General features: G+C 42.6%; 1 protein-coding gene across 6 annotated transcripts in view; it reads left to right on the top strand.

Annotated features, from left to right (window-relative positions):
• The window catches only part of erc1b (ELKS/RAB6-interacting/CAST family member 1b), a 213,808-nt gene that overhangs the window by 106,132 nt on the left and 82,975 nt on the right, over positions 1-24,701 (top strand). For all 6 annotated transcript variants that reach the window (XM_077235008.1, XM_077235007.1, XM_077235006.1 and 3 more), the window contains one exon: positions 2,987-3,147. In XM_077235008.1, the coding sequence (XP_077091123.1) occupies positions 2,987-3,147 (161 nt within the window). The remainder of the gene's footprint in view (positions 1-2,986; positions 3,148-24,701) is intronic.

The following is a 24,701-nucleotide window of genomic DNA, read 5'->3' as shown; positions in this document are numbered from 1 at the left end:
AAAAACAACTATAGGAATCTTGTAGTATTTTAGGACAAAATATTTTAGTAATCCTATAGGAATACTATAATATTTTGGGACATACTATAGAAGTACTATAGAGGTATTACAGAACATCACAGAAGTATTAAACTACTATTTTTTGCTTGTAGCCATTTTGTCCTCCTTTCCGGTTCTGTGTGTTTATTAGGAAGGATGTAGAACCTAAATTCATAAATTGTTTGTTTATTGGCGGTACAAAAAACGACACAGCTCCTCTTCGGCATGATTTTCGCGTGTATTTCATTGAGCGTCAAGCCAATGTTTTCCCTCACGGGCTAAATTCACATCACGTGACGGGGCGTTAAGTTGTTTTCACTGTTGAAAGGAAAACGGAAGTGTTCGCGCCCGTGCTCCGTGCCATGCAGTGCGCGCTCCACACTCTGCACAAACCCTTGCTTGGATATGCGTCAAAATCCTGTGTAGCATACGGTTTATAAACGGAGGAGACAGATTGCAAAACCGTGTTTATAGTACACCGAAGGTAGTGGGATGGAGTGTTCTGCTGTTCTGTTTGTTTGTTTGTTTGTTTGTGTGTGTGTGTGTGTGTGTGTGTGTGTGTGTGTGTGTGTGTGTGTGTGTGTGTGTGTGTGTGTGTGTGTGTGTGTGTGTGTGTGTGTGTGTGTGTGTGTGCGTGAGTGAGTGAGACAGACTGCCTGCTGAATAGAGGGTCGCCGAAAGAAGGGTCTGGAGTGCCGGTGTTTCGGCTACAAAAACCCGCCGAACTGATGCGAAACCAGCCCAATTTTTATCCACCCGCCCAAACCCATTTTTTGCTTGCAAAATAGATTGCAAAACCGCCCAATATGCGCCGCTTAATTGGATGTCGCCGCAAGGGAAATGCTATATTCAAGCATTGCTGGATAGGTATCGGATCATATTTTTTATCCCCTCCGATCTCCGATCTAGCGTTCTGGGCCAGTAGCGGCACAATACCGATGCTGTGGATCGGATCGGGACATCCCTATTAAGAATGTATACGACTTGAATTGAAGTAATTCCACAGCCAAACCACCCTCTAGCCCAAGACTGGTTGCCCACTGAAGCTAAGCAGGGTTGAGCCTGGTCAGTACCTGGATGGAAGAGCTCCTGGGAAAACCTTGTTGCTTCTAGAAGAGGTGGTAGTGAGGCCAGCAGGGGGTGCTCGCCCTGTGGTCTGTGTTGGACATAATGCCCCAGTATAGTGATGGGGACACTATACTGTAAAAAGCACCGTGCTTCGGGTAAGATGTTAAAACCAAGGTCCTGACTCTCTGTGGTCATTAAAAGTCCAATGGCATTTCTTGTAAAAGAGTAGGGGTGTAACCCCGGTGTCCTGGCCAGATTCCCTCCATTGGCATTTGTCAATCATGACCTTATATAATAATCCCTATATCCACTGAATTGGCTCTATCACTCGCTCTCATCTCAGTCGCCACCTATTGCTGGTGTGTGGTGAGCGCACTGGCGCTGTTGCACTGTGGCTGCAGTTGCATCATCCAAGTGGATGCTGCACACTGGTGGTGGTTTGAGAGAGACCCACTGATATATAAATGCCTCATTCATTTATTTATTTATGCATTCATAATTATTCACAGAAAATCTGCTGTGGCCCTTCTGACATCTTTCTTGACTCAAGTAGTGATGTCCAGTTTGTGAATGAATCACTCTTTTGAGTCAGTTCTTTACAATGAATTGATTGATCTTGTTGACAAAACCGGTCTGAATGATTTGTTCATGAATCAGGCTGATCTGGTTCTTTAGTTTTAGTTAACCTTGTTGACAAAACTGATCTAAATTATTCATTAATGAATCAGACTCACCCGGTTCAAAAGTGGAACTCACTGTGGGAAGAACTGAATCACTCTTTTGTGTCAGATCTTTATAGTGAATTAGTTAATCCTGTTGACAAAACTGATTTGTTCGTGAATCAGACTGATCTGGTTCTTGAGTTCAACTCGCTGGCTTCACTGTATTGGTCACAACGGTTAACAGGCCGCTGGAGGGAGGAATTATCAGTAAATAATGACTTAAATTGATTATTTATTTATTTTGCACAAATCTATTGTGATGACTTCATAGGACTTGAATTATAGTGCATGAGTCATATCAACTACTTTTATTAAATTTTTTATTGCATATTACATTTTACTTCATTTGTGCAGCTCGAAAAGGATTTTTAGTAAACTATTTTTGGATTTGATTCTATGCAGAAGTATCTATAGTATGGATGGAACAAAAGCTAATGAAACACAGAGCAGGGAAGGATGGATAAACATAGAGAACAGACGAAGGAGACTGCACAGATCACCGCCCAAGGCCTATGCAGTTTCCTGCGAGAACAGAGATTTCAGAGAGTCCCGGGGTGAACCGCTAGCGGTCGAGGAGGCTGTGAGAACCGCTTTGAGCCAAGTCGCTAAACCTTGCCTTCCATGGAATACATAAACCTGCCATGCCGTTTGATTTATCCTCCTCATTCACTCGCTCCTGTTACTCCGAGTTATAAACATCGTGTGGAAATGGAGGGAGAGGAGGAAAGAAAAATCACAGTCAGAAACAGAGAACATCCACCTTTTCAAAACCGAAATGGAGTAAAATAACCCTAGAGATGTGATGTATGACAAACTTCACCATGAAGGTCTTTTGTTTATCATTTTTTCTTATTTTATCTCACCCTCTGTCTTTGAATCTATCATATGAATCTCTTAACTGTTTGTGTTTTTTCATTGTTTTCCCCATGGTTTTAATCTCTTTTTGGACACTCATTTTGTCCATCAAATATTCTGAGCACAAATCCATTTGTGTCCCTGTGTGCTTCGAACTTGGCCTGCTGTGTGTTCACTCAACATATTTGTTTGCGTTCTGTCTTATCTGACGTTTCTGTGGGATTATGTTTTCATCCTTCTGTTTGTTTGTTGTTGTGTTATTGTTCATCAGCACAAACATGCTTATTTGTTTGCATGGACAGATGGAGGAGCTGTTGGCTGCCATGGAAAAGGTGAAGCAAGAGTTGGAGTCCATGAAGGCCAAGCTGTCGTCCACCCAGCAGTCCTTGGCGGAGAAGGAGGCTCACCTGACCACGCTGAGGGCAGAGCGCAGAAAGCACCTGGAGGAGGTGCTGGAAATGAAGTAAGACCTTTACTCCTGTCTTCACTTCTTATGGCTTGATACTGCGATTTGTTGCTGTATTACTGCTGATTTGTTAGAACCTTTCAATGTTGCTTGTTTTAAAGGGATATATATATTTTGATAAATATGATTTTTTTTCTTTGCTCTTTTGAAAAGAGTATGTAGATTTATTGTCATTACCAGCTGTGTCCTATTACAACCTGCCACGGACATTGTTACTCTGTTTACTTGCAAAGAGGTTAGCCAATCATAACAAGCCATTCACATGTAGATATCTTAAAAGTACAGAACAAATGTTTCTTGTTAAAATATAATAATTTAGGTTCAACAAAATCACTGTTAGAAGGAGTTTTGTGATCTAGGTCAGGGGACCCCCAAATATGATGAGAGTTTTCATATATCACAGCATGTCATGTCCCCCAAATATGATGAGTTATCATATATATCTTATCTGTCATATTATCTATCATCTTATCTTTTGTATTTTATTTTATTTTTCAGAATGGAATAATGAATATTTTCTTCCACAATAATATGCATTGAATGCTTCATACCATTTTTTTTATAGATAACACGTGAAACGGAATGTAATATTTCATTGTATGCAGTTTACATTCTTCATCCTTTTTTTTCTGCAATGCTGTTTTTTTCTAATGATTATTTTTTAAACCATTTTCTTTTAATGTTTCCTTCGATACCCTGTTGCTCCCCTGATCCCAGTTTGAAAATCCTTGTTCCAAGTATACAGGAATGATTTTTTCCTAATGATCTAGGTCCATGGGGGGACCGTGTGCTCTTGGGAGGCTTCTTTATTTCAAGCTTTTCCTCGTCATCCACTGAGATTCTACAGACTCATCTCTCCAATAGAACACTTCAGCAGAATCCAAGGACCCTCTCACTCTCCCTCTGTTCTCCCACATCATTCGCAGAACTCTCTCTTGTCTTTTCTCACTATCTCTTACAGGATTTTTTGCAGCTCTTTTGCTTATCAGTGCCTGTGGCACTTTAGTGTTTTGAGCACTTCCTGACTCTAGATAGGGATAAGAGGTTTTCTTGAGGAATATAAGAGGTTGAAGGTCTCCATACCATAACTAAATCAGGATTCAATGAAGGTGGTTCTTCAAGGATCCCTGCTAGAAGTCTGAGCTTAGAGGAGGAGTTACAGAAAAGAGGCCCTCTCACTTTCTAATTGATGTGGCTCCATTCAGATGGGTTTGGGCCCTAAAGATAAGACATTGACTTCTGCCTTATAGAGTTGGAATATATCATTAAACTTGATGCTCACAGTTCACTTAAGAGATATAGGCATACATCCAAGAGGAATGCTGTAAAGATAGCATATTTTTAGTTGTGATTAGGGCTTCAATTGTTTAAAGTTTGGTAGCACTTTAAAGTTTAACATTAGTTTGTGCATTGACAACAATGAAATTTATTAAGATTAACATTAGTATATCAGTGTTCATTGTCAATTCATGTTCTTTTTTATAATTGAATATTGATTTATAACTTAAAATGTTTGAGAAATAAAAATGAAAAAGTGAAATTAAATATTTTTTTAATATTTAGAAGTAAAAATTACCAAAAAATAACTAGAAATGTACAGTTGATATAACCATTTTGATTAAAAATGCTGTAAAAGTATTGTTCTTAGATAGTTCCTGATATTTAATGCATATTGATGAGACGTGTCGATGAAAACGTGTCAATGAATTGATGAAAAATTGATTTTCAAATAAAGTAAAGTGTTACCAAAAATATTTGTAATTAATTACATGACTTGCCATAAATTTCATGTCCATTTTACTGAGAAAAGTCGCCAGTGAAAGTATTTCAGAGTCATTACATTATTGTTGAAACATTGAATAGACAAAAAGTGGCTTCAAAAATATTTATTTTTTCCTTCACAGGCTGTGACATTATTTTTCTGCCTCTTTTAAACATCCTCTATTGTATATTGTCCTCACAGGGCTATTGTTTTAGATTTAATATCAAGCGAGTTCAGAATAATGATCATGGTTGTGGAAAAATGAGTCAGAATGGGATTTTCAAGGACACTCTGTGTTTTCCAGATTGGCGTGGTGATTTGATTGTCAGCCATATATTTTCAGAGACACGGATGTGCGTGGATGCTTGAGTTATGCTACCGATGGATTCTGGCAGTAAAAGAAGATAAGGAGAAGGCTGAGAAATGATGGGAGTCTTTATCTAGGTGTAATGCGTTTAAATTAATGCTCTGTACCGATTCTCAAAGAGATAATTTTGCCCCGTAATGTGAAAGAGAAGGAGAGCAGGGCCCCACTGCATCCAAATTTGGCTGTTAAAACCAGAAGGTCAGCTCATATGAGACAGAGAGCGTTGTGTATCTCCACCGGCCTCTCACTAACCACGCATTTACAAAAAAGGTCTTGTATTTGAGTGAAAATAAGGCTCTGATATGGATTGAGGAGAGAGAGGGGTGGTCTTCGATCTGTTTTGGCGATGAACGTAATGCGGTCGGAGCCGGAGAAAGTAGACTCGTGCTTCTGAAGGGGCCCCGCCGGCTGGCAGCAGACAACCAACTGGACCACTCATTAAAATTTCGAAGGAAAAACACAAAATAGCAGACGCAGAGGTCAGAGACTTTTTATTTATTTATTTCCTCGGGCTGAACTTCCTACCGCACAGTTTAAAGTCAGCAGTGTGGAGACATCGACCCTTTGGGCTGGTTCTCCATCCTCAACATCTAAAAAAAGGCAGAATTACCACTCTTTCAAAGCTCGTTTTTCCCTATGGTTTGCAAAGGACTTTTAGTCAAATCTTTAGTCAGTTGTATTTGTATATGTTGTGTTTCTGCCTTTTTTTCTTCAAAGTTGACTCTAAAGGAATATTTCTCCCAAAAATGCAAATTTGGTATCATTCACTTACTCTCATGTTGTTTCAAACCTTTATGAGATGTTTAGAAGAATGTTCACACTGCTCTTTTTCCACTTAATGAAAGCGTATAGTGACCAGGGACTTTCAGGCTCAAAAATAGATGAAAAAGCATAGTAAAATAACCTATATTTCAAGTCATTTGATATGGTAGAAGAAAAGACTGAAATTTGAATATGTAATTTGAATTTTGAGGTAGTTTGCATATGCGAAAGAGCAATTGAGATTCAACAGTTGCAGTGTAGGGAAGATTTTCAATGAATAATGGCTGTTGAATAACATTTGCTCTTTCAAATAATCAAATTGCCGCTTTGCATTTGGTTACAAGATGCACAAAAACAATGGTGTCGGGTTTTATTGACGGACCTTGAATGTCGCATCTTCACGCACAATATTTAAATATAAGCAAGTGCAAATTAGGGAATGTATCCTTATTTGGATAAACTTTTTGAAATGTTAATTAATTTACAGCTTACACCACTTTTAGCTCATTAATCATGATGTTAAAGCTATTGTGAACCACCAAGGCAAATGAAGACCACAGTGAGGTCATTATTCAGATAAAACTCACTGAATGTAACCAGCAGTGAGAAAATTCCATTATGAGGTCATCGCTCAATTAAAATCTAAATGGACTGTCAATGGGGTTCTTTGATAATGCATAGAGGTGGATTCAAGCTGTGTTGGCGCCAAGTTTTATGAACGTAACTGTGATGTACGCAGTGTGGTACTTACATTCTGGCTTGTTTTGTGGAATGAGATGAGGATTTAGAGCGATGGGTTGAGGCGATAATGAGATCTCCAGCACACCATCCCATCCCCATGTTTCCTCTCCATTTAGCACAGTTTAAATGCCCCTGTACTGCTGGATATGAGATGTGGTGATATCCCAGTGTTCTTTCATTTGATGTGGTTTCCTTCTCTCGTTCACTCTTACTTCCACCAGCTCACGTTCTCAGCTCGGGAAAGTGCGACCGCAAGGCAGACATCAGTCGTCTCCCTTTGAGCAAATGTTTAACTTTCTTTCTGCAGTTGTTTGGGAGTGCTGGACATTTTGGAGCGCCCGCTTGAGAGGTGGATGATGATAGAGGGGTTGATCTTGATCAAGAGGCCCTTCTCAGATGTTCGCTCAAAGGCATTAAGCCACTTGTCCGTATTTTAGGACTTGAAAAGAGCTGTCGCCACCTTTATGGCTTTTACCTTGCGTCTTACTATGAAAAACAAGCTCTTGCTCAGTTTTGCAAAGTTATGGTCCACACAATTAGATTCGCCCTCTTAGACAGGAAGAAAACATCTATCGCTTTATCTATCTATCTATCTATCTATCTATCTATCTATCTATCTATCTATCTATCTATCTATCTATCTATCATTCTGTTTGTCATTCTTCAAAGTTTTCAAACTAGACCTTGTAAAGCCGCCATTACAGTTAAAAATTACAATTACATTTCTTTAAAATTCTATTTATTATAATTTTACTTCCTTATAACTGAATTCAGGTTCTTGTTTGATTCCTCAATTCAGATGTAGGAATTGAACTGGAATATAAAAGGTAAACTCTGAATTGTGAACAACACTGCCTTTTTAGGTTGGGTTTATCTGAAATAAATGATACTACAATAACAGACTGTGCAGAAAAGTTAAATAATGGTTTAAATTTAAATAATGGTATAGTAGTTGTCAGGGGTGTGACGAGATACTTATCTCACGAGACAAGACACGAGATTGGGTTCACGAAAACGAGATGAGACAAGATTTTTTTCAGAAATCCTCAATGACAAAATTCATGACTGAAAATTGTTTAAAAATTTGTTTTAACATTTAACTAATACTCTTCTAATGCATGCCATTTTAGGTCTACTTAATGTGTATGAATTATCAAATGCCTTGAAAGAAAACAATATGCAATATTTTGTTTTCTACTTGAAAACAAAGAAGATGACCGCTGCAACTGTCTTTTGAATCGGCTTTGGCAGTGACTTTGGAGGACTTGGAGTTAAGCTTTTCTTTGAGAAAAGAACAAAGAACGGCACTTAAGTCATTCTTAAAAAAGGAAGATGTGTTCGGAGTTTTCTTTCATAGGTTCACTCAACGCTGCGTAGCTTAGACGCAGTGGGAACGCCCTCCGGGTGTGCCGATTGTCTGAAGCCCTTATAGAATCACGCCAATTCATTGGCTGATGGCGTGGGCGCCACCATGACGCTCCTGCGTCATCATATTATATTAGCACGCGAGCCATCTGCTCCTCAAATTTCTCTGCCTTCACGAAGCGGCCATCTTAGCCCTTTCGATTTCGGTTTTTCTGAGCCTGTATATTCAGATTATCACCAGCTTCTTCATCTGCTTCTTCATCTGCACTTCAGCGACTGCGATTAGTGGAACTCTGTTCTCCTTGCGGTGAAGTGCCATGGAGTTTCGTCGTTGCCCGCCGCCGTGCGTTCGCTTTATTGCGAACGACGACCCGCACAGTAAGTGTGTCAAGTGTTTGGGTTTTTCGCATGCCCCCGAGGCTGTTTTAGGCTCGTCTAAATGTAAATTCTGTGACAACCTCCTTCTCAAAACCCTCCGCTCTCGGCTCGCGGTTTTTGAGGAGGAGTCATTCGTTCCCCCCCGTCGCGCTGCCGAGGCCTCGTTGGAATCCGCAACCTGGGGCTCAGATGTAGAGCTTGAGGATATAGAGTACGAGCAGACGGGCCAGGCCCTTTCTCTCCCTCCCTCTCCCGAGCACGCACGCGGTGTTAGGCCAGTCGAGTTTTCTCATGATTATTTATGCCCCAGCCCGAGAGCACACGGAGCTTATCGACGTGCTTTCGCGCGCTACTGAAAAGCTTTCCATCAACTTGCCCGATGAGCCCCGCGATTCACAATCATCTAAACTCGACGAAAGATTTTTAAGTGGCCCTAATTCTAGGCCTGAGCGGAGAAAGCTGCCCTTTTTCACCGATCTGCATCACGAGATCACCAGATCCTGGAAGCAGCCTTTCTCCGCGCGCCTAACGAACGCGGCAGCCGCTGACTTCACCAACCTGGTTGGTTTTGTGGAGCAGGGCTATTCCTCTATTCCAGCGGTCGAGGACACACTAGCTACACATCTTTCCCCGTCGTCTGCTCCGTCGTGGAAATCTCGGCCCCTCCTTCCCTCTAAACCGTGCAGGACTACTTCCGCCCTTATCGGAAAGTCCTACATGGCAGCTGGTCAGGCAGGCATGGCCCTACACACTTTGGCCATCCTCCAAGCCTACCAGGCGGATGTTTTAAAAGAAATGGATGAGGGAACGGGGATCACACCAGAAGCTGTCAAAGAGCTTTGCAAGGCCACGGATCTGGCCTTAAGGGCCACCAAGCACACTGCGCGCGCTATAGGGCGTTCTATGGCGGGGGCGATTGCTGCAGAGCGCCACCTATGGCTCAATCTCACGGAAATCCGTGATAAAGAGAAGGTTTTCCTCTTAGATGCCCCAGTGTCTCAATCTGGTCTGTATTGGGGAGGCGGTCAACACTGTGGTTGAAGAATTTCGGGACCGCAAAATCCCAGTCAGCTGCCCTCAGACAATTTATGCCCAGGAGAGCTAGGGAATCCTCCAACTCCTCCCAATCCCGGGCCCAGAGAACGTCCTTCTCATAGGCCGGATTTTGCCACTAGGAGAAGTGACTCGGCTCATCCCCGGTCTGGGGAGCCCGCGGTCGCCCGTTCCCCCGCCAGCGGCCCCATAAGCGTCTGGAGCTGAAGCGGTCTAACAAACCCTTCACCCCAGCCTCCTCGAATCGTTCCTGACCCGCAGGTCAGAAAAAGGAGAGCCTCCCTCGATCTACGAGGTTGGGACAGACCGCGCAAGCGTTTCTGCCCACCTCTCACTTGCTCTCCTTCTCTAAACCTGTCACGTTCGCCACCCAGCGTGTTTCGAAGTGCAGTTACCCCTCAACTTTGTTCAAGCCATCTGGCGCAGGAGGAAGGAGACGCATTCAGCTTTCTCCCCTCGCACCCGACGCGTTTGATACCAGCCGCTCGAATCGGAGACACTTTAGTTTTCTCTCAGGAACAGGCAGACCCTTTGGCCTTGGTCAAACAGGCAGTGGTGCCTCCCACTACGTGTCAGGACGTCAAGTGCTTTCCTTCACGCTGGACCGCGCCACACCACGGGGGACAGCGAACTCAGGTATGTCCGCCGCATTGCATCACTCCACATCCTCCATCTCACTTCTTTCCAGAATAGAGGCGTCTGCCAGGGGTATCGCCCTGGATCTGCCGCACGGTTCGGCTCGGCTACACACTTCAGTTCTGTCGCCCGCCCCCTTGCTTCAACGGGGTCTGTCCTACTGTAGTCAACAGCGCCTAAGAGGCTTCTGTTCTACAGCGGGAGATTTCATCCCTTCTCCTCAAGGGAGCTATAGAAGAGGTTCCTCCGAAGGAAGTCGAGCAAGGCTTCTTCAGCCGCTACTTCTTGGTCCCAAAAAAGGGCGGAGGTCTGCGACCGATACTAGACCTGCGCCGGCTGAATTTCTCTCTTTACAAAGGGAAATTCAAGATGTTGACGCTAAAAGCTATCATCTTTCAGATTCGGGCAGGGGACTGGTTCGTGACAGTAGACCTGAAGGATGCATATTTTCATATTCGGGTCGTACGGCGACACAGGAGGTTCCTCAGGTTCGCCTTTGGAGAAAAAGCATACCAGTACAGGGTCCTCCCCTTTGGCCTCGCTCTAGCACCGAGAACGTTTACAAAGTGTATGGATGCTGCTCTGGCCCCGTTGCGGCTCCAGGGCATCCGTATACTCAATTACCTGGACGATTGGCTCCTCTTGGCCAACTCCAGGGAATTAGTGACTCACCACAGGGACATTGTCCTTCGTCAAATTCAGTCTCTCGGCCTGAGGTTGAACACAGAGAAGAGTGTTCTTGCCCCAGCTCTATGCACAGTCTTCTTAGGGGTGCGCCTGGATTCCGTTCTGATGCAGGCCCGTTTGGCTCCTGCCCGGATTTCCAGTCTTCTGACATGTTTGGCCCGCTTCACACTCGGCCATCATGTTTCTGGCCGCAGGCTGCTGGGTCTCATGGCCGCAGCATCCCCCGTGCTCCCCTTAGGGTTGCTCCACATAAGACCGTTTCTGTGGTGGATGAAACTCTCAGGTGCCCGGTCCACAGGATCGGCTTTTCGACTGTTGAAGGTGTCGCGCAGTTGCTTCCGCGCGCTTTCAATTTGGCGGGACCCTCTTTTCCTTCAGAAAGGGGTCAGCATGGGTGCGGTTTTCCGTCGCCAAATGATTACGACGGATGCCTCTCTAACCGGATGGGGTGCGGTTTTCGAGCTGAGAGCTGTTTCCCTGGCCCTCCTTCATTTTCTCCCCTTTCTCAAAGGGCATCATGTCATTGTCAGAACAGACAATATGGCGGTGGTGTCTCATGTAAACCGACAGGGGGGTTCACGGTCGCGCACCCTGGACAAGCATGCGCGCCGCCTTCTCCTATGGTCTCAAGACAAATTCCTGTCACTTACCCCTTTTCCACCAAAGCATTTTGAGAGCCGGTTCGGAGCCGGTGCCTACTCGCGAACCGGTTCTTTGTGTTTCGACAGCCAAAGAACCGGTTCTCGGCCAGGAAAACTGGTTCCAAAGCGGCACCAACTCTTTGCTGGACTAGAACCAGAGAACCGTTCTTTTACCACCGTGTCATGCTTACGGCGGGGCTGGAGGCGGGTTTAGATGTGTCCTAAACATATTTTATGACCGCAAAGCCAGGAGAAACATTTGCAGAAACACGATGTAGTCCACCATTGTAATTATTATGCTTGAAGTTGGCGCAAGCGTTTCTAGCTTTTTTTAAATTTTATTTTTTTATTGAAAACATTATGTAAGCAAAGAAGAAAACAGTCAAAATATAGAACAAATAAACGGAAAGAAAAAAAGACACAAGACAGAGGTACATAACTGATCAGAAATGATTACATATCAAAGGAAAAGATTAAAAGACTTACTTATTTCAATTGTTTTTAAAGCCTTCATGGTACACAAGTTAGAGATAATCCCAAAATAATGTACTTGCTAGCGTTTCTGTATGGCGACGTACACAGTGACGTAACGACGTCGTTCGCTGGGCGCTCTAGTCAGTGGGAAAACAAACCGGTTCTGAGAAGGTTCGCAAGTTGAACCAACTCCGAACTAACTTTGAACCAGCACCAGTTCCGAACCAGTTCTTTTTTGGTGGAAAAGGGGTAACTGAGGGCAGTCCATGTTCCGGGGGTCCTGAACCTCGCAGCAGATTTTCTGTCGAGGCAGAAACTCGAGTCGGGGGAATGGATGTTGAGCCGCCGAACAGTAGCCCTGATCTGGGAAGTGTTCGTAAAGGCAGAAGTGGACCTTTTTGCATCAAAGGAGTCATCCCAATGCCCACTTTGGTTCTCACTGAGCCCCCCAGCGCCACTGGGGATAGATGCATTCGCCCACCCATGGCCGATGCGGAGGCTTTATGCATTCCCGCCTGTCAAATTGATACAGGCGATACAGGCAGTTCTGTCCAGAGTAAGGGAGAGCGGAGCTCGTCTCCTACTTGTAGCCCCTTTCTGGCCGTCCCAGCCGTGGTTCTCAGAGCTGGTTCCTCTCCTGGAACTCCCCCCTTGGGAGATTCCGGTCAGGGAGGATCTGCTGTCCCAGCTTCAGGGCAGGATATGGCATCCTCGCCCCAAAATTTGGAAGTTATGCGTGTGGCCCATCAGGGGCCGTTAGCTTTAAACTTTGGTCTTCCCGCTGATGTCCAGGAGACCATTGCGAATGCGAGAGCCCCCTCCACAAGAAACTTGTATTCTTCTAAGTGGGGGGTTTTTGAATCGTGGTGTTCGGCACACGCTATAGACCCAGTCAACTGCCCAGTCGTTCAGTGCTGGAATTCCTGCAGGAGAAGTTTGAGAGTGTATGTTGCCGCTATTGCTGCTCATAGAGAATCGGATGAGATCCCCCTGGGCAAGTTGAGGTTAGTCTCAGCTTTTATGCGTGGGGTTAGGCGCCTGAAGCCAGTACGCTCCCCTGGAATCCCCTCCTGGGACCTGTCGGTCGTCCTGGAGGGCTTAACGGAGGCCTTAGGGCTTAGAGTCAGCTCCAGAGCGGATTTTGAGACTCAAGATTACTCTTTTGTTAGCCTTGGCCTCTTTGAAGCGGGTGGGGGATTTGCAAGCTCTTTCTGTTAGCGAGTCATGTATTGATTTCGCTCCTGGCTTGGTCAGAGTGACTTTGAGACCGAAACCAGGTTATGTGCCCAAAGTTTTGTCCACAGCTTTCCGGTCTCAGGTTGTTAGCCTTCACTCTTTCCATCCTCCTCCTTTTGTCTCTGAGGAGGACAGAAAGCTTAACTTGCTCTGCCCGGTCCGGGCATTGAAGTTATATGTGGATCGCTCTGGTGGTTGGAGAAAATCCAACCAGCTCTTGGTATGTTTTGGTGCTGGCCGCCGTGGGCTTGCCGCATCAAAGCAGAGAATTTCCCACTGGGTTACAGAAGATATTTCACTGGCTTTTGAGGTGCGGGGTCTACCTTCACCTCTTAGCATCAGAGCACATTCCACCAGGGGCGTGGCTTCCTCTCAATACCTTTTTGAGGTGCCCTCCTGGAGGACATTTGTGTGGCGGCAGGATGGTCCTCTCCGCACACTTTTTATTCTACAGTTTGGATCTTGACACGACTCCAGGTTCCCAGGTTTTGTCTGCCTGAACCAGTCGTGTGAGCTACCTGGTCTTGTACTAGTTGCGGCAGCGCTTAGCTTGGCGAGTTTGGTATTTTGTTCCCACTGCGTCTAAGCTACGCAGCGTTGAGTGAACCTATGAAAGAGAACGTCTCTGGTTACTGATGTAACCTATGTTCTCTGAATAGGGAACGAGACGCTGCGTTCGCTGCCAAGCTCCTTGCGGTGCCGACAAGCTTCCTTTTTCGGCAGAGAAATCTGAGGAGCAGATGGCGCGCGCGCTAATATAAAATGATGACGCAGGAGCGTCATGGCGGCGCCCGCGCCATCAGCCAATGCATTGGCGTGATTCTATAAGGGCTTCAGACAATCGGCACACCCGGAGGGCGTTCCCACTGCGTCTAAGCTACGCAGCGTCTCGTTCCCTATTCAGAGAACATAGGTTACATCAGTAACCAGAGACGTTTTGCCGACCGGATACGGCAAAAGATTAATATATCAACTAGCTCTGAAAGTGAAAGTGAAAGTGAAAGTGAAAGTGAAAGGTGATGGCCAAGTATGGTAACCCATACTTGGAATTTGACCTCTGCATTTAACTCATCCAAGTAAGTGCACACACATTAGGAGCAGAGTAGTGAGTAGTAAACACACACACTGCAAATGTGGATACACACACCCGGAGCAGCGGCCAGCCTTGATTGGCGCCCGGGGCGCGATTGGGGGTTAGGTGCCTTGCTCAAGGACACCTCAGTCATATTCCTGCCGGTACTGGAATCGAACCAGCAAACTTTGGGTCACCTGTCCAACTCTGTTACCATTAGGCCATGACTGCTTGTGTGAAAACGCATGGGACTCACTCAGCCACAACCGTTCGTTGCTCTGTTTGATTGTAGCGCTGTCCTATTGCGTGCAGAGAGAATTTGAAAGACAACCGTTTATCCCGCCCCTCGGATTGAGGCATGCCATGGTGAGTTCCCAGACCTAATATCTTGATGTGGGTCAGTGAACTGTGATTCTTACTGCACTGACGGCTTCTCGTGCTGGATGAGCAGAGCAGACTTTTACATTAGTTTATAATGGTTTTTATTTTTTTATAAAAACAGCAAAGCGACAGTTGAGGCGAATGTCAGTGTAGCGGTGGAATATGTTATGCTTATTTCACCCTCACGCTCCGTCATGGCGATATCGCGAGATAGCTTTTCACTCTATGGGAAATCTCGCCACATTTTAGTTTCGTCACACCCCTAGTAGTTGTTAATTTTGCACAGACATAGCACAGTAAAACTTGTACTCTTAATCCCGGAAGTTGCATTTTGTCAGCCAATCAGATTAGAGCTTCCCAGAGTAAGAATGGGCCTTTCATGTTTATGTGCGGTCCCTGGACTCTTTCAAAACCTGCAATGGTTTGCCACTTACCCTTGCTGTTGTAGATCAATATCACTTTAAAAAAAATGTCACTACTGGAGCTGGATCTTCGGTTGGAGTCCAATTATAAGGTTTGAGCATAAGTGCAGGTATGTGAGGAGTGTTTGTCCGAAGGTGTTTAAATTGACACGGGGTGATTGTAAGGCTATCAGCTGCCCACAAAGTCTCTATTTGAAGGCAGGGTGAAGCTGCTAATTGCCCATGTTAGCACTCTGGTTTCTTGGAGCGGAGCAAACAGGCCGGCTCATTACAGGGTCGAATGCCTTAGAAAACAAACCTGTGTGGGTTCAGCGTGAAACCCAACCACAATTCAGCCCAAAAATGCTTTATCATCTTCACACAAGTGATTCACAGCTTATGGTGCATGGATTGTTGTTTGGTTCAGTTAGACAGAACAAAGCAAAAATGAGAGATGGGAAAAAACATTGGCACCTTCCTGAGCTCGATTGGTATGCAGTATAAAACTGCGATTAGCATCATCAAAAGAGGATTTCAAGGAAGTTCGAGAGACTTCATTTTTTCTGCTGTTTTAAGATTGTTTTAAGATGTCAATCGGAAAGTCCAAATGTTCTTTTCCTTTGTAGATTTGTAATCTGTGAATGCAACCATCTTGCAGTGAACGATGCTTTTGCTAAAACAGAAAATGCCAAGTTCACTGGGTGGTATGATTTAGTCGCCATAATGGGTGTAATAACACAGCGGACTTAACTCTCCCAGGCAAGCCGATCTTGGCAGCCTTGATGTAACGTTCTTAAGGGTGCTGGGGTGGATTTGTACACGGTATCTGGGTGGTAAGAGAGAGAGAGAGAATCTGACATGATCTCTTCTAAGAAGGCTAGAGCAGTCAGGGGCCATGAAGCCCTGGCCCTGAGATCTTAGCGAGCATGTGAATACGGATTATTACAGCATGGAGCCAATGAGGCTGGACGTGTGTGAGAGGCCAAGCGGCCCTGCAGCGATTAGACTTTAAACAGCGTATAATGGCCTCTGCCCTTCCCGTCTCGACCCCGTCGCTCATGTACCCGAGAGCCCATAATCCATCGAAATGTTGGGAAAACGCAAAGACGCACGCAACGTTTCTGTAAATGTCAAGGGTGCTTGAAAATAACACTGGGTGTACGGTGAGACAGATCACATCCGACGTTGCTCAGCGCTCTGAGGTCTTCTGCTGGATCCTTAATCATTATATCACATAAAAAGGGGCTTAATCCTTTGTTGCTAAACCAGCAGTGATAGGACAGTTCTCTTGTTCTACAATAATGAAAATCGCAACCTCAACACCACTGCAGACTTCATCTTCAGCTAGGATTACCTCAGAAACCACAGCTAACCCTTAAAAAATAAATTTACCCAAAAAATTGAATTCTGTCATGTAATCACTCTGATGTCATTCTAAACCTGTATGATTTTCTTTTTTTTGTGGAAAAAATATGTGCAGAATTTTGCCTGTTGCTCTGATCCATGCAGTTACAATAAATAAGGAGTTAGGGAGGTTTTTAAGTTTCAAAAAGGCACGAAAGCACCGTAAACATGGTCCATATGACATCTTGATCTGCATTCCAAGTCTGAAGTCATACAATAGCTTTGAGAAACAGAAGTTATTTGCTGTAAAACATCCTTTCTGCGGCAGCTCTCTAATAGCATTGTCATCAGCATATATACAAATTTGTGTCTAACTATTGTCGTCACCAGACTTTTTTTTTGTTTCTATTATAATTTCTTCAGAATTTAAAAGGCCAACAGACTTTGAAAGCACTATTGCTGCCAGACAAAAATGTGCAAAAATTTTACCTTTAGGGGTACTTGTTCCTGGGGCAGTACCTTTTAAAGGAACAATTGGTACCTTATCTACCCCTAAAGGTAGTACCTTCGAGTACTTTGTACTTTTAAGGTACTACTATGAAACTTTTAGTGGTATAAAAGGTGCCTCATTCACAAGCTGTTGTACCCCAAAAGTTTTAGAAGTTTTGTTTTATAAAACCATTTGTTGCCGCATCTTAATCAGTTGTAATTGGTTGCGTTGCACAAGCTTTAATATTTGGAAGTGCAAATAACATTTTTAGTGAATATTGAGAATTTTCAGTGATTCACCTTTGAAATTCTGTGTAATCTTTACACAAAGCTATTTATACTTGTAATATAATAGTATAAGTTTTACAGAGTACTTATATTGTGCTTTTTGGAGCTTGTTAAAGTCAGTCCCCATTCATTTTAGTTCTATTGAAAAAAGCATCTAGTACATTCTGCTAAACTTTTCCTTGTGTCTTCAACAGAAAAAAAAAAAGGTCATAGAGGTTTGAAATGACATGAGGATGTTTAAACAATGACTGAAATATTTTTCATAATTCATACAACATACAATTAGGGTATGTTTCAAGTAAGGTTCAGTGTGAGTTTGAGGTTGATTCATACAGTAGATAAACTGCATGTGTACTCAACAGTGTTGTAGACGGCTGCTCAGGAGACTCTTGTGCCTCAAGTCAGCATTTGGTTTGGCAGGAACAAATCAAGTTGTTCTCTACAGGGAACTCCTGCTGTCTGACTGAGAACCAAGGCTGCACTTAAATCACCAACATCCTCACGCTAAACAGCCATCGCTGATTCTCCACCGCCGTAGGGATTCTTAAGATGAGCATTACGTCACATTTTAGGGCCATTTTGGAGGTGTGAATTTAAACCACTGTTTTCAAATTGTGTTTATTTATTCCAGTTTTTCAGAGCAAAATGCAGACAGTTTTTTTTACGTGTACATATTCTCAGAGGATAATCTGTAATGGATTAGCTATGGTTTATGTGAACTCATACGTCAAAGCCTTCAAGGACTTTAACTCATCTAGGTGTTTGGTTTTCCTGTTCTAACCCTGTCGAGATTCTAGCGCTGCCCCATAAATCATGCTCCTAAATCGAAAGGATGAACTGGAAAACTCACAACAACTTCGAAGGAAAAAACTGAGGTTAAATGGAGAAAGTGACGCTACAGCATAGCCTCTGCTATCGCAAAAAAGGGAGGGGTGAAAAATGTATTTCTCAAATGCAAACGTTTGAATACTCCTCCGCTTCTGCTCCTTCAGACGGCTTGGGAATGCTCAAGGTCGGGAGCCAGGATGCATATCCATACGTCTTATCTGTGCTGAGGTGAAGCGAGGAACTCGTGCTGGCAGCTCCTGTCCGCATATAAATCATATTGACCAACTCAACCATGCTCTCAGAATGGCTCTCACGGGCTGAACCCATCTACAGTTATTCTGTTATTCTGCCCTAAATCAGTGTCATCTAAAATCAACTCGTGAAATGCAAATACTGTAAGTGCTCCTCCCAAAGCTAGTATCTGCCAGCTGTATACTATGACCTTATTTCAAGCATGAAATCCTGTTTTTCATGTACATTATTTTCTTAATATTTTATTTAATTTTCATATTTCATAACATATATAGACATAAGCCCCACTTAACATCACATTAACAATGAGCTTCTGTCTGTCTCTATCTGTCTATTTATCTGCCTATAAATTGAGGTCTATCCATCTGTCGATCTATCTATCCATCCGCCATTTATCTATCCATCTATCTGTCTATCTATCTGCCTGTCTGTCTGTCTGTCTGTCTATATGTCAGTCAGTCTTACTGTCATTTTGTCATTCAATCGTTTTATTTAACTAAATTTTTAAATGGCATAACTGGCTACCGCACTATGTACTATTGAAAATTTGAGCCAGTGAAAATTGATTGTCTTTTATCTTTTTTTTATATTTTTTTCAGAAAGTGAAATTTGCCACATCCAAATTTTATAAGCTTTCATCTCCCTTTTTTCTGTGGCAAGATACACCACAACAGCCTGAAGTGATGAGTCAAATCTATTTTTAACCTGGAGCGTGCTCTGTTATAATTTTGGACATGTGCAGAGCTTCCCTGCTGTTCGTTAGGAAAACGGCCGCTCAGACACGAGGTTTGCAGATCCAGCACCTGACAGACTTTTGTATTTGTTTTGTTTTTTTTCCAAATATGTCGTTAGTGGATAGTCAACCTTGTCATAGATGTTACAGTGTGTTATCAAGGCAAGCTATGTCGATGTCCAAAAACTAATTTACTCTCCTTATTTACAGATGAAAAATACTGAACCACTTGATATACACATACTCTATACATACTGTGGGCTCTGTTTTTCTGGCTTGCGTCTCCTGTCCACACACACCTGCTCCTGAGGCAGTTTGCTTTGGCACGGTGGTCCGCAGGCTGCTGCCCAGGGGGGGATGTTGCTCAAGGTGACAGGTTGGGACAGCATAATTAAACAGTCGGAAACAGGAGCGAAGAGACGCCAAGAAGAGCGAGGGAATGAAGGGAGGGGTGTTGTGGAGCAATGCAACCTCGTGTTGAAGGCAGGTGCTTGATAAGATGAAAGAGGGATGAAACTGAGGAGAGCAGCCAACTTCTGGGCAGAGAAGGAAACGGATTGAACGCTGCCACCTAAGGCCAAACACAACACCGAGGAGTGGACGGCCGCCAAAGTTCCTCCGTGCGCACCCTATGAATTTATGTCTGAAACACGTTTCTCTCGCACGTTTGCTATCGTAGTAATGCTCATTTTCGTTCGGGTCTGTGGTCAGAGCCGTTTCTTTGCATTAATGTATTAGCTGTTGAGGCTATGCCTTTATCCACCGTTTTATACACATCCTGTCATTCTGCCCTACAGCTGATGAATGAACTGTGGAGTGAGTGGTTGTTTGGCACCCAAGTTCATACATTATAGGTTCTCTGTGTCTTTCTTTCACTGTATATATTGGATAAGAATCGTGGATGGAACAGCAGAGGACATTCAACATTCCCAGTCAACCTGTTTCTTTTTTTTCTCCATGAACCCGCTTGAGTTCAAATTACCATACTGTAACTGCTTTAACAGATCAAACACTTAAAACTCTTCGGACTGACTGACTGAATCATAATTACAGTGAAACTCCTGTATTGAATACGGTACTGTATTTTGAACCTCTTCTGTACATTTTCTGAAGTAATTTTGAGTAGTGTTTGTCTGTACAAAAAAGGCTCAACCATGATGCTAAGGTGTTTTGGGTGGTTGCTAGGGTGTTGTGAACACTGGTTTGGGGGATTTGGAAGTTGTCAGGTTGTTGCCATATGGTGTTGCTATGTGTTTTCTAGTGGTTTTTGGTGGTTGCCAGGGTGTTGCTATATGTAGTTGCTATGATTTTCCTAGGTGGTTAATAGGTTTTAGTGGTTGCCACTTGCAAGAGTGTTAATATACAAGTCAATTTTATTTGTATAGTTCTTTTCACAATATACAATGTTTCAAAGCAGAGTTAGAGAAAATCATAATATTGATGTTTATTGTACCTTAATGACATATAGTCCACATTTAGCAGTTTAGAACAAGACAATAGGTTTATATTTGGAATTGATATAAACGACCAACCAGATTTTCTGTAAATTATATATTGATTTATCTAGATTTATATTGCTATGAGTTTTGAGTGGTTACTAGGTGGTTTCTATGGGTTTTGGTGTTTACCAAGGTGATGCTATGCATTGCTAGGGCTTTTGGGTGGTTGCTAGGGTGTTTCTGAGTGGTTGCTTACATAACCAATTCAAACCTCTATCTTATTCTAGCCTTTAGATATGGCTCGAGTCCCTCCTTCAATGTAAGTTTAAAATATATTTTTCCTGGCAGTTTTACTGAAAATTATAAATCTATTTGCTTAAAACAAAAATAGACATTTACTTCTAAAACAAGCTGCAAAATTTGAGGTATTTGTCGTGTTTATTGCGCAAAAAGTGCTGTGCAAGTTACGAGCCAGCATTTAATACTTGGAGTTGGAGGTTTGTTCGAATCCCTTTGGCTTAGCAAGCACTGCTAATTAGAAAACAATACAGATTTATTCAGCCTAACAGACTCCGTTTTCTCTTTTAATGCCTCTAGGTCTTTGCTGCCACGCATACAGCTGAGAAACGGCACGTGAACGGACCCATGCCGGGCCATCACCGCCTAATACGTGCACTTCTGCAGATCGACAGGCCTACGAATTGAGACGCGCTTTGACTCACGGCTCGAAATCACGGCGGGCTTTTAAACAGAGCTGAATCCACAGTACTCCCCGGTCCCCTGTGCTCGCTTTAAGCTGTGCACAGGAAAGAGAATGGAATACATATCAGCCGTTTTATCATGTGAAGCGAGAGACAAGAGCCCTCTGGATTTCTCCGAATTGTCTGATTTACGAAAGGGAAAATAGATTTTACAAATGAGAGAGTGGCTTTCCTCTTCCCTCTCTCTGTTTCCATTTCGCTTGGTTAGCAACGGGTTCATTGTCCACGGCATGGCTGATGTGCATGTTATTCTGTCCTTCATTTACGATTATTGTACTTGATCTGAATACAGCTAAATAAATCTCTCAGCAAGCTCATGTTAACAGACTCTGGTGGTGGCTTTTATAGGTTTCCTCCGATTTTCAACCCGAGGATCATTTTCCCTGCGCAGCAGCCTCAATATTAGGCTGTTTTTGATGGAAAACTAGCAGCCCGCTGTGACCTCACATTAATCGAAGTGCAGCGGCGAATGAATCTCCATCTCGACTCGGGACTCATAGTCCTAATCGAGAGGGTAATGTATCAAAATGGAAAATGAATTAATCCTCTCTCGTGTTGTGCTGGGCTCCTCGGATTTCTTAACCGTGCAAGACGGAGACAGATGTTGCTCGGCTTAAAGAGGCCTGTTGTACCTGTGTAAAAGGATAGTCGCCAAGTGAGTCTCCTGCTGTTTCGTTGTGCGGTGTTGACATCAATACTGTTGTTATTTTGGAAGCTATTCCATGTGAGTTACGAAAGCCTTGTGTATTCGATACTGAGAGGAGGAATGCACTGCGGTGGCGGTCAACAGTAGCAGTTTTGCTTTGTTTCCCATGCTAGGTTTGTATCCCTGTGATTCTCAGAGTGTGGTACAGTATGTTCCCATATGGGACCCATACCGAAGGGTCAAGGTTTGGCTGGTTAGCATGGTCCAGTTAGCCCCTGCTGGTGGATGCCATTACTACACTGGTTCTCAAAAGCACCTTTCTGCTTAGACAGTCAATCAAAAGTAGGCCTATATTTCACAGCAAATATTTCATATATTTAGACCAACATTATATTATAGTACATCATGAGCTGTGTCTTTCACATCACATCTCATGATGTCATGATACATTTTTCCTGCAACACCTCCGTGATTAGTTACATGATGAATGGGAAAGCTTCTCCAGGTATTATAGATTCCCTTGAGTCATTTATCTGACTATTTTTTTATGTAAAAAAAATATATATATATCTTACACGGGCAGTGCATTGTGAATAGGTAAAGAATTAGGTGTTTTTTGGGGGAAGATGTAAGGCTATTACCATACTTGTTAGCAATGGTTAGTATGAACTCAATTTATCCAATTTATGTTCGAAAAACATGTTCCTAGTATCATTGTGAACAAATTATCAGCATTAATAATCATTCATCATAGTTTCCTTGCACTCTTAAAAATAGGGTTCCAAAAAGGGGTTGCCATAAGAACCAAATGGCGCAACCCAAAATGTGTGCCCCAAAGAACTTTTCAATGAACAGTTCTTAAAATAACTGTTTCTCCTTTTTTCTTAATGTGTAGAGTATGTTCATATTCTCAAGAACCTTTTTCCCGCTATAAAGAACATTTAGTGAAATGGAAAAGTTCCATGGATGTTATAGGTTCTTCATGGAACCATAGATGCCAATAAAGAATCTTTATTTTTAAAAGTGTAGGTGGGCATCAATGCAATGTGCTTTTAATCTTCGGTGGTCCTGGTTCTGTGTATATCTGATGTGAACTGTGCCATTGTTTGTCCAGCACAGTTGAATGTAGTACAATGATATATAATCGGGGCGTGTGAGATTTACTCTCATGCATTCATACAGGGAACATTAGGGCTTTTCGAGTCATCTCAGTCCTGCACTCCGCTGTTGCTTATTTATTTATTCCCCGTCCCAGCGCTCACCATCTTAAATCTGCTGCCTGCTCTCTCAAGGTGAAATGGATAAATTCACCTCCCCTGCTCTTGGGGGTCTACTTCCATACACTCATCCCTGAAGAATCTTCCTTTTTGCTTTATGTCTGCCTTTGTCCCGAATGCCAATGAGGGGCAGCGATGAGTGGGCCGCGCCAGTGGGGATTGTGTTGTCATGTTGAGATTTGGTTTGTTGAATAATGTCCTGAGTTTTATGGGTACACATGGACTGACTTGGCACAACATTCAGGGGAATCTTTTGATACATCACAGGCTTTTCCGTCATCTCAAGCCTTGATAACTTTTTAATTCCTATTGTGCATAGTCTTTATAATGCCATGTGAGTCTTTTGTAAAGCTGTATTGTGTCAGGTTTTTTGCATGCTTGCAGAAGTTCCCTCTTGTGTTTCTTTGTCACCCTCTTTCTGCGATCAGCACTTATCTTTTTCTCCATTTGATGCCTGTATGAATCTTTCACTAAGGAGGCAGCTTTGAGGGAAATCTGAGAAGAATAGCATCACTTGAAACATACATCACTACAGAGCTCCCTTTACAAGACTACAGAAAGCATAAAATGTCAAGACAACCCCTTTCATCTACATCTTCAGCAATTCTGATTCAGTTTAATAATTTCTGATTTTATTATCAAATCATTTGTCTGTGCCAGTTCATTGTCTTGGGAGGAAAAGTGTGGACTAGACCACTACAGACTTTTTATGTAATTGTTAGAGCAGTACATTAGTTTAAACAAGTTTATGTTACTTTTTATAATAATATTTATAATATGAATTTGTATTAATTTCTTGCATTAGTGATATTTTAGTAAAGTTTTATTTCAGTTTTAGTTATTTTAGTGCAGTACATCAAATTATAATAAATAAAAGCATGTTGCTTTGGCAACTAGTTGAAATAAAATAAGTTTTTGGTAACACTTTACAATTAGGTTTCAGTTGTTAACATTAGTTAATGCATTAACATGAACTAACAATGAGCAATATATTTTTACAGCATGTATTAACCTTTGTTAATGTTAGTTAATAAAAATGTTCATGTTAGTTTACGGTGCATTACCTAATGTTAACAGATACAACTTTTGATCTTAAAAATGTATTAGTACATGTTGAAATTAACATTAATAAATAATATAAAATTATTGTTTATTATTAGTTAATGTTAATTAATGTCGTTAACTAATGTTAACAAATTAAATCTTATTGTAATGTGTTACCAAGTTGTTGTTTTTTCAGTCAACGTTTATTTTATTTCAAGTAATATTTTTTTTTATGATTTTAGGTTTAGTTAACAATAATAGCAATAAAAAAGTGCTATTTTGTCCCAAATATACCTGAATCACAACCTAGATGCATTTTCAGCAGAGTTTCAGGTATTTCATTAATTTCTTTTTTTAAACTGAGAATCGCTTTTAGTGGCGTGTAAGATTGAAAGATAAGTAGGTGTTCTTCCACTGCTGTCTGGGACTGCATTAGTGTTTATACTGAAAATGCAAATTGTGCGTATTTTACTAGTTTTAAATGTGTTTGAGTG

This window comes from Siphateles boraxobius, unplaced genomic scaffold (assembly GCF_051911475.1).
Source record: "Siphateles boraxobius isolate OS27281-9 unplaced genomic scaffold, OSU_SipBor_1 19, whole genome shotgun sequence".
NCBI classification, from domain to species: Eukaryota; Metazoa; Chordata; class Actinopteri; order Cypriniformes; family Leuciscidae; genus Siphateles; species Siphateles boraxobius.
The sequence above is the reverse complement of the archived record's forward strand: the minus strand, read 5'-3'. Positions and strand labels throughout refer to the sequence as shown.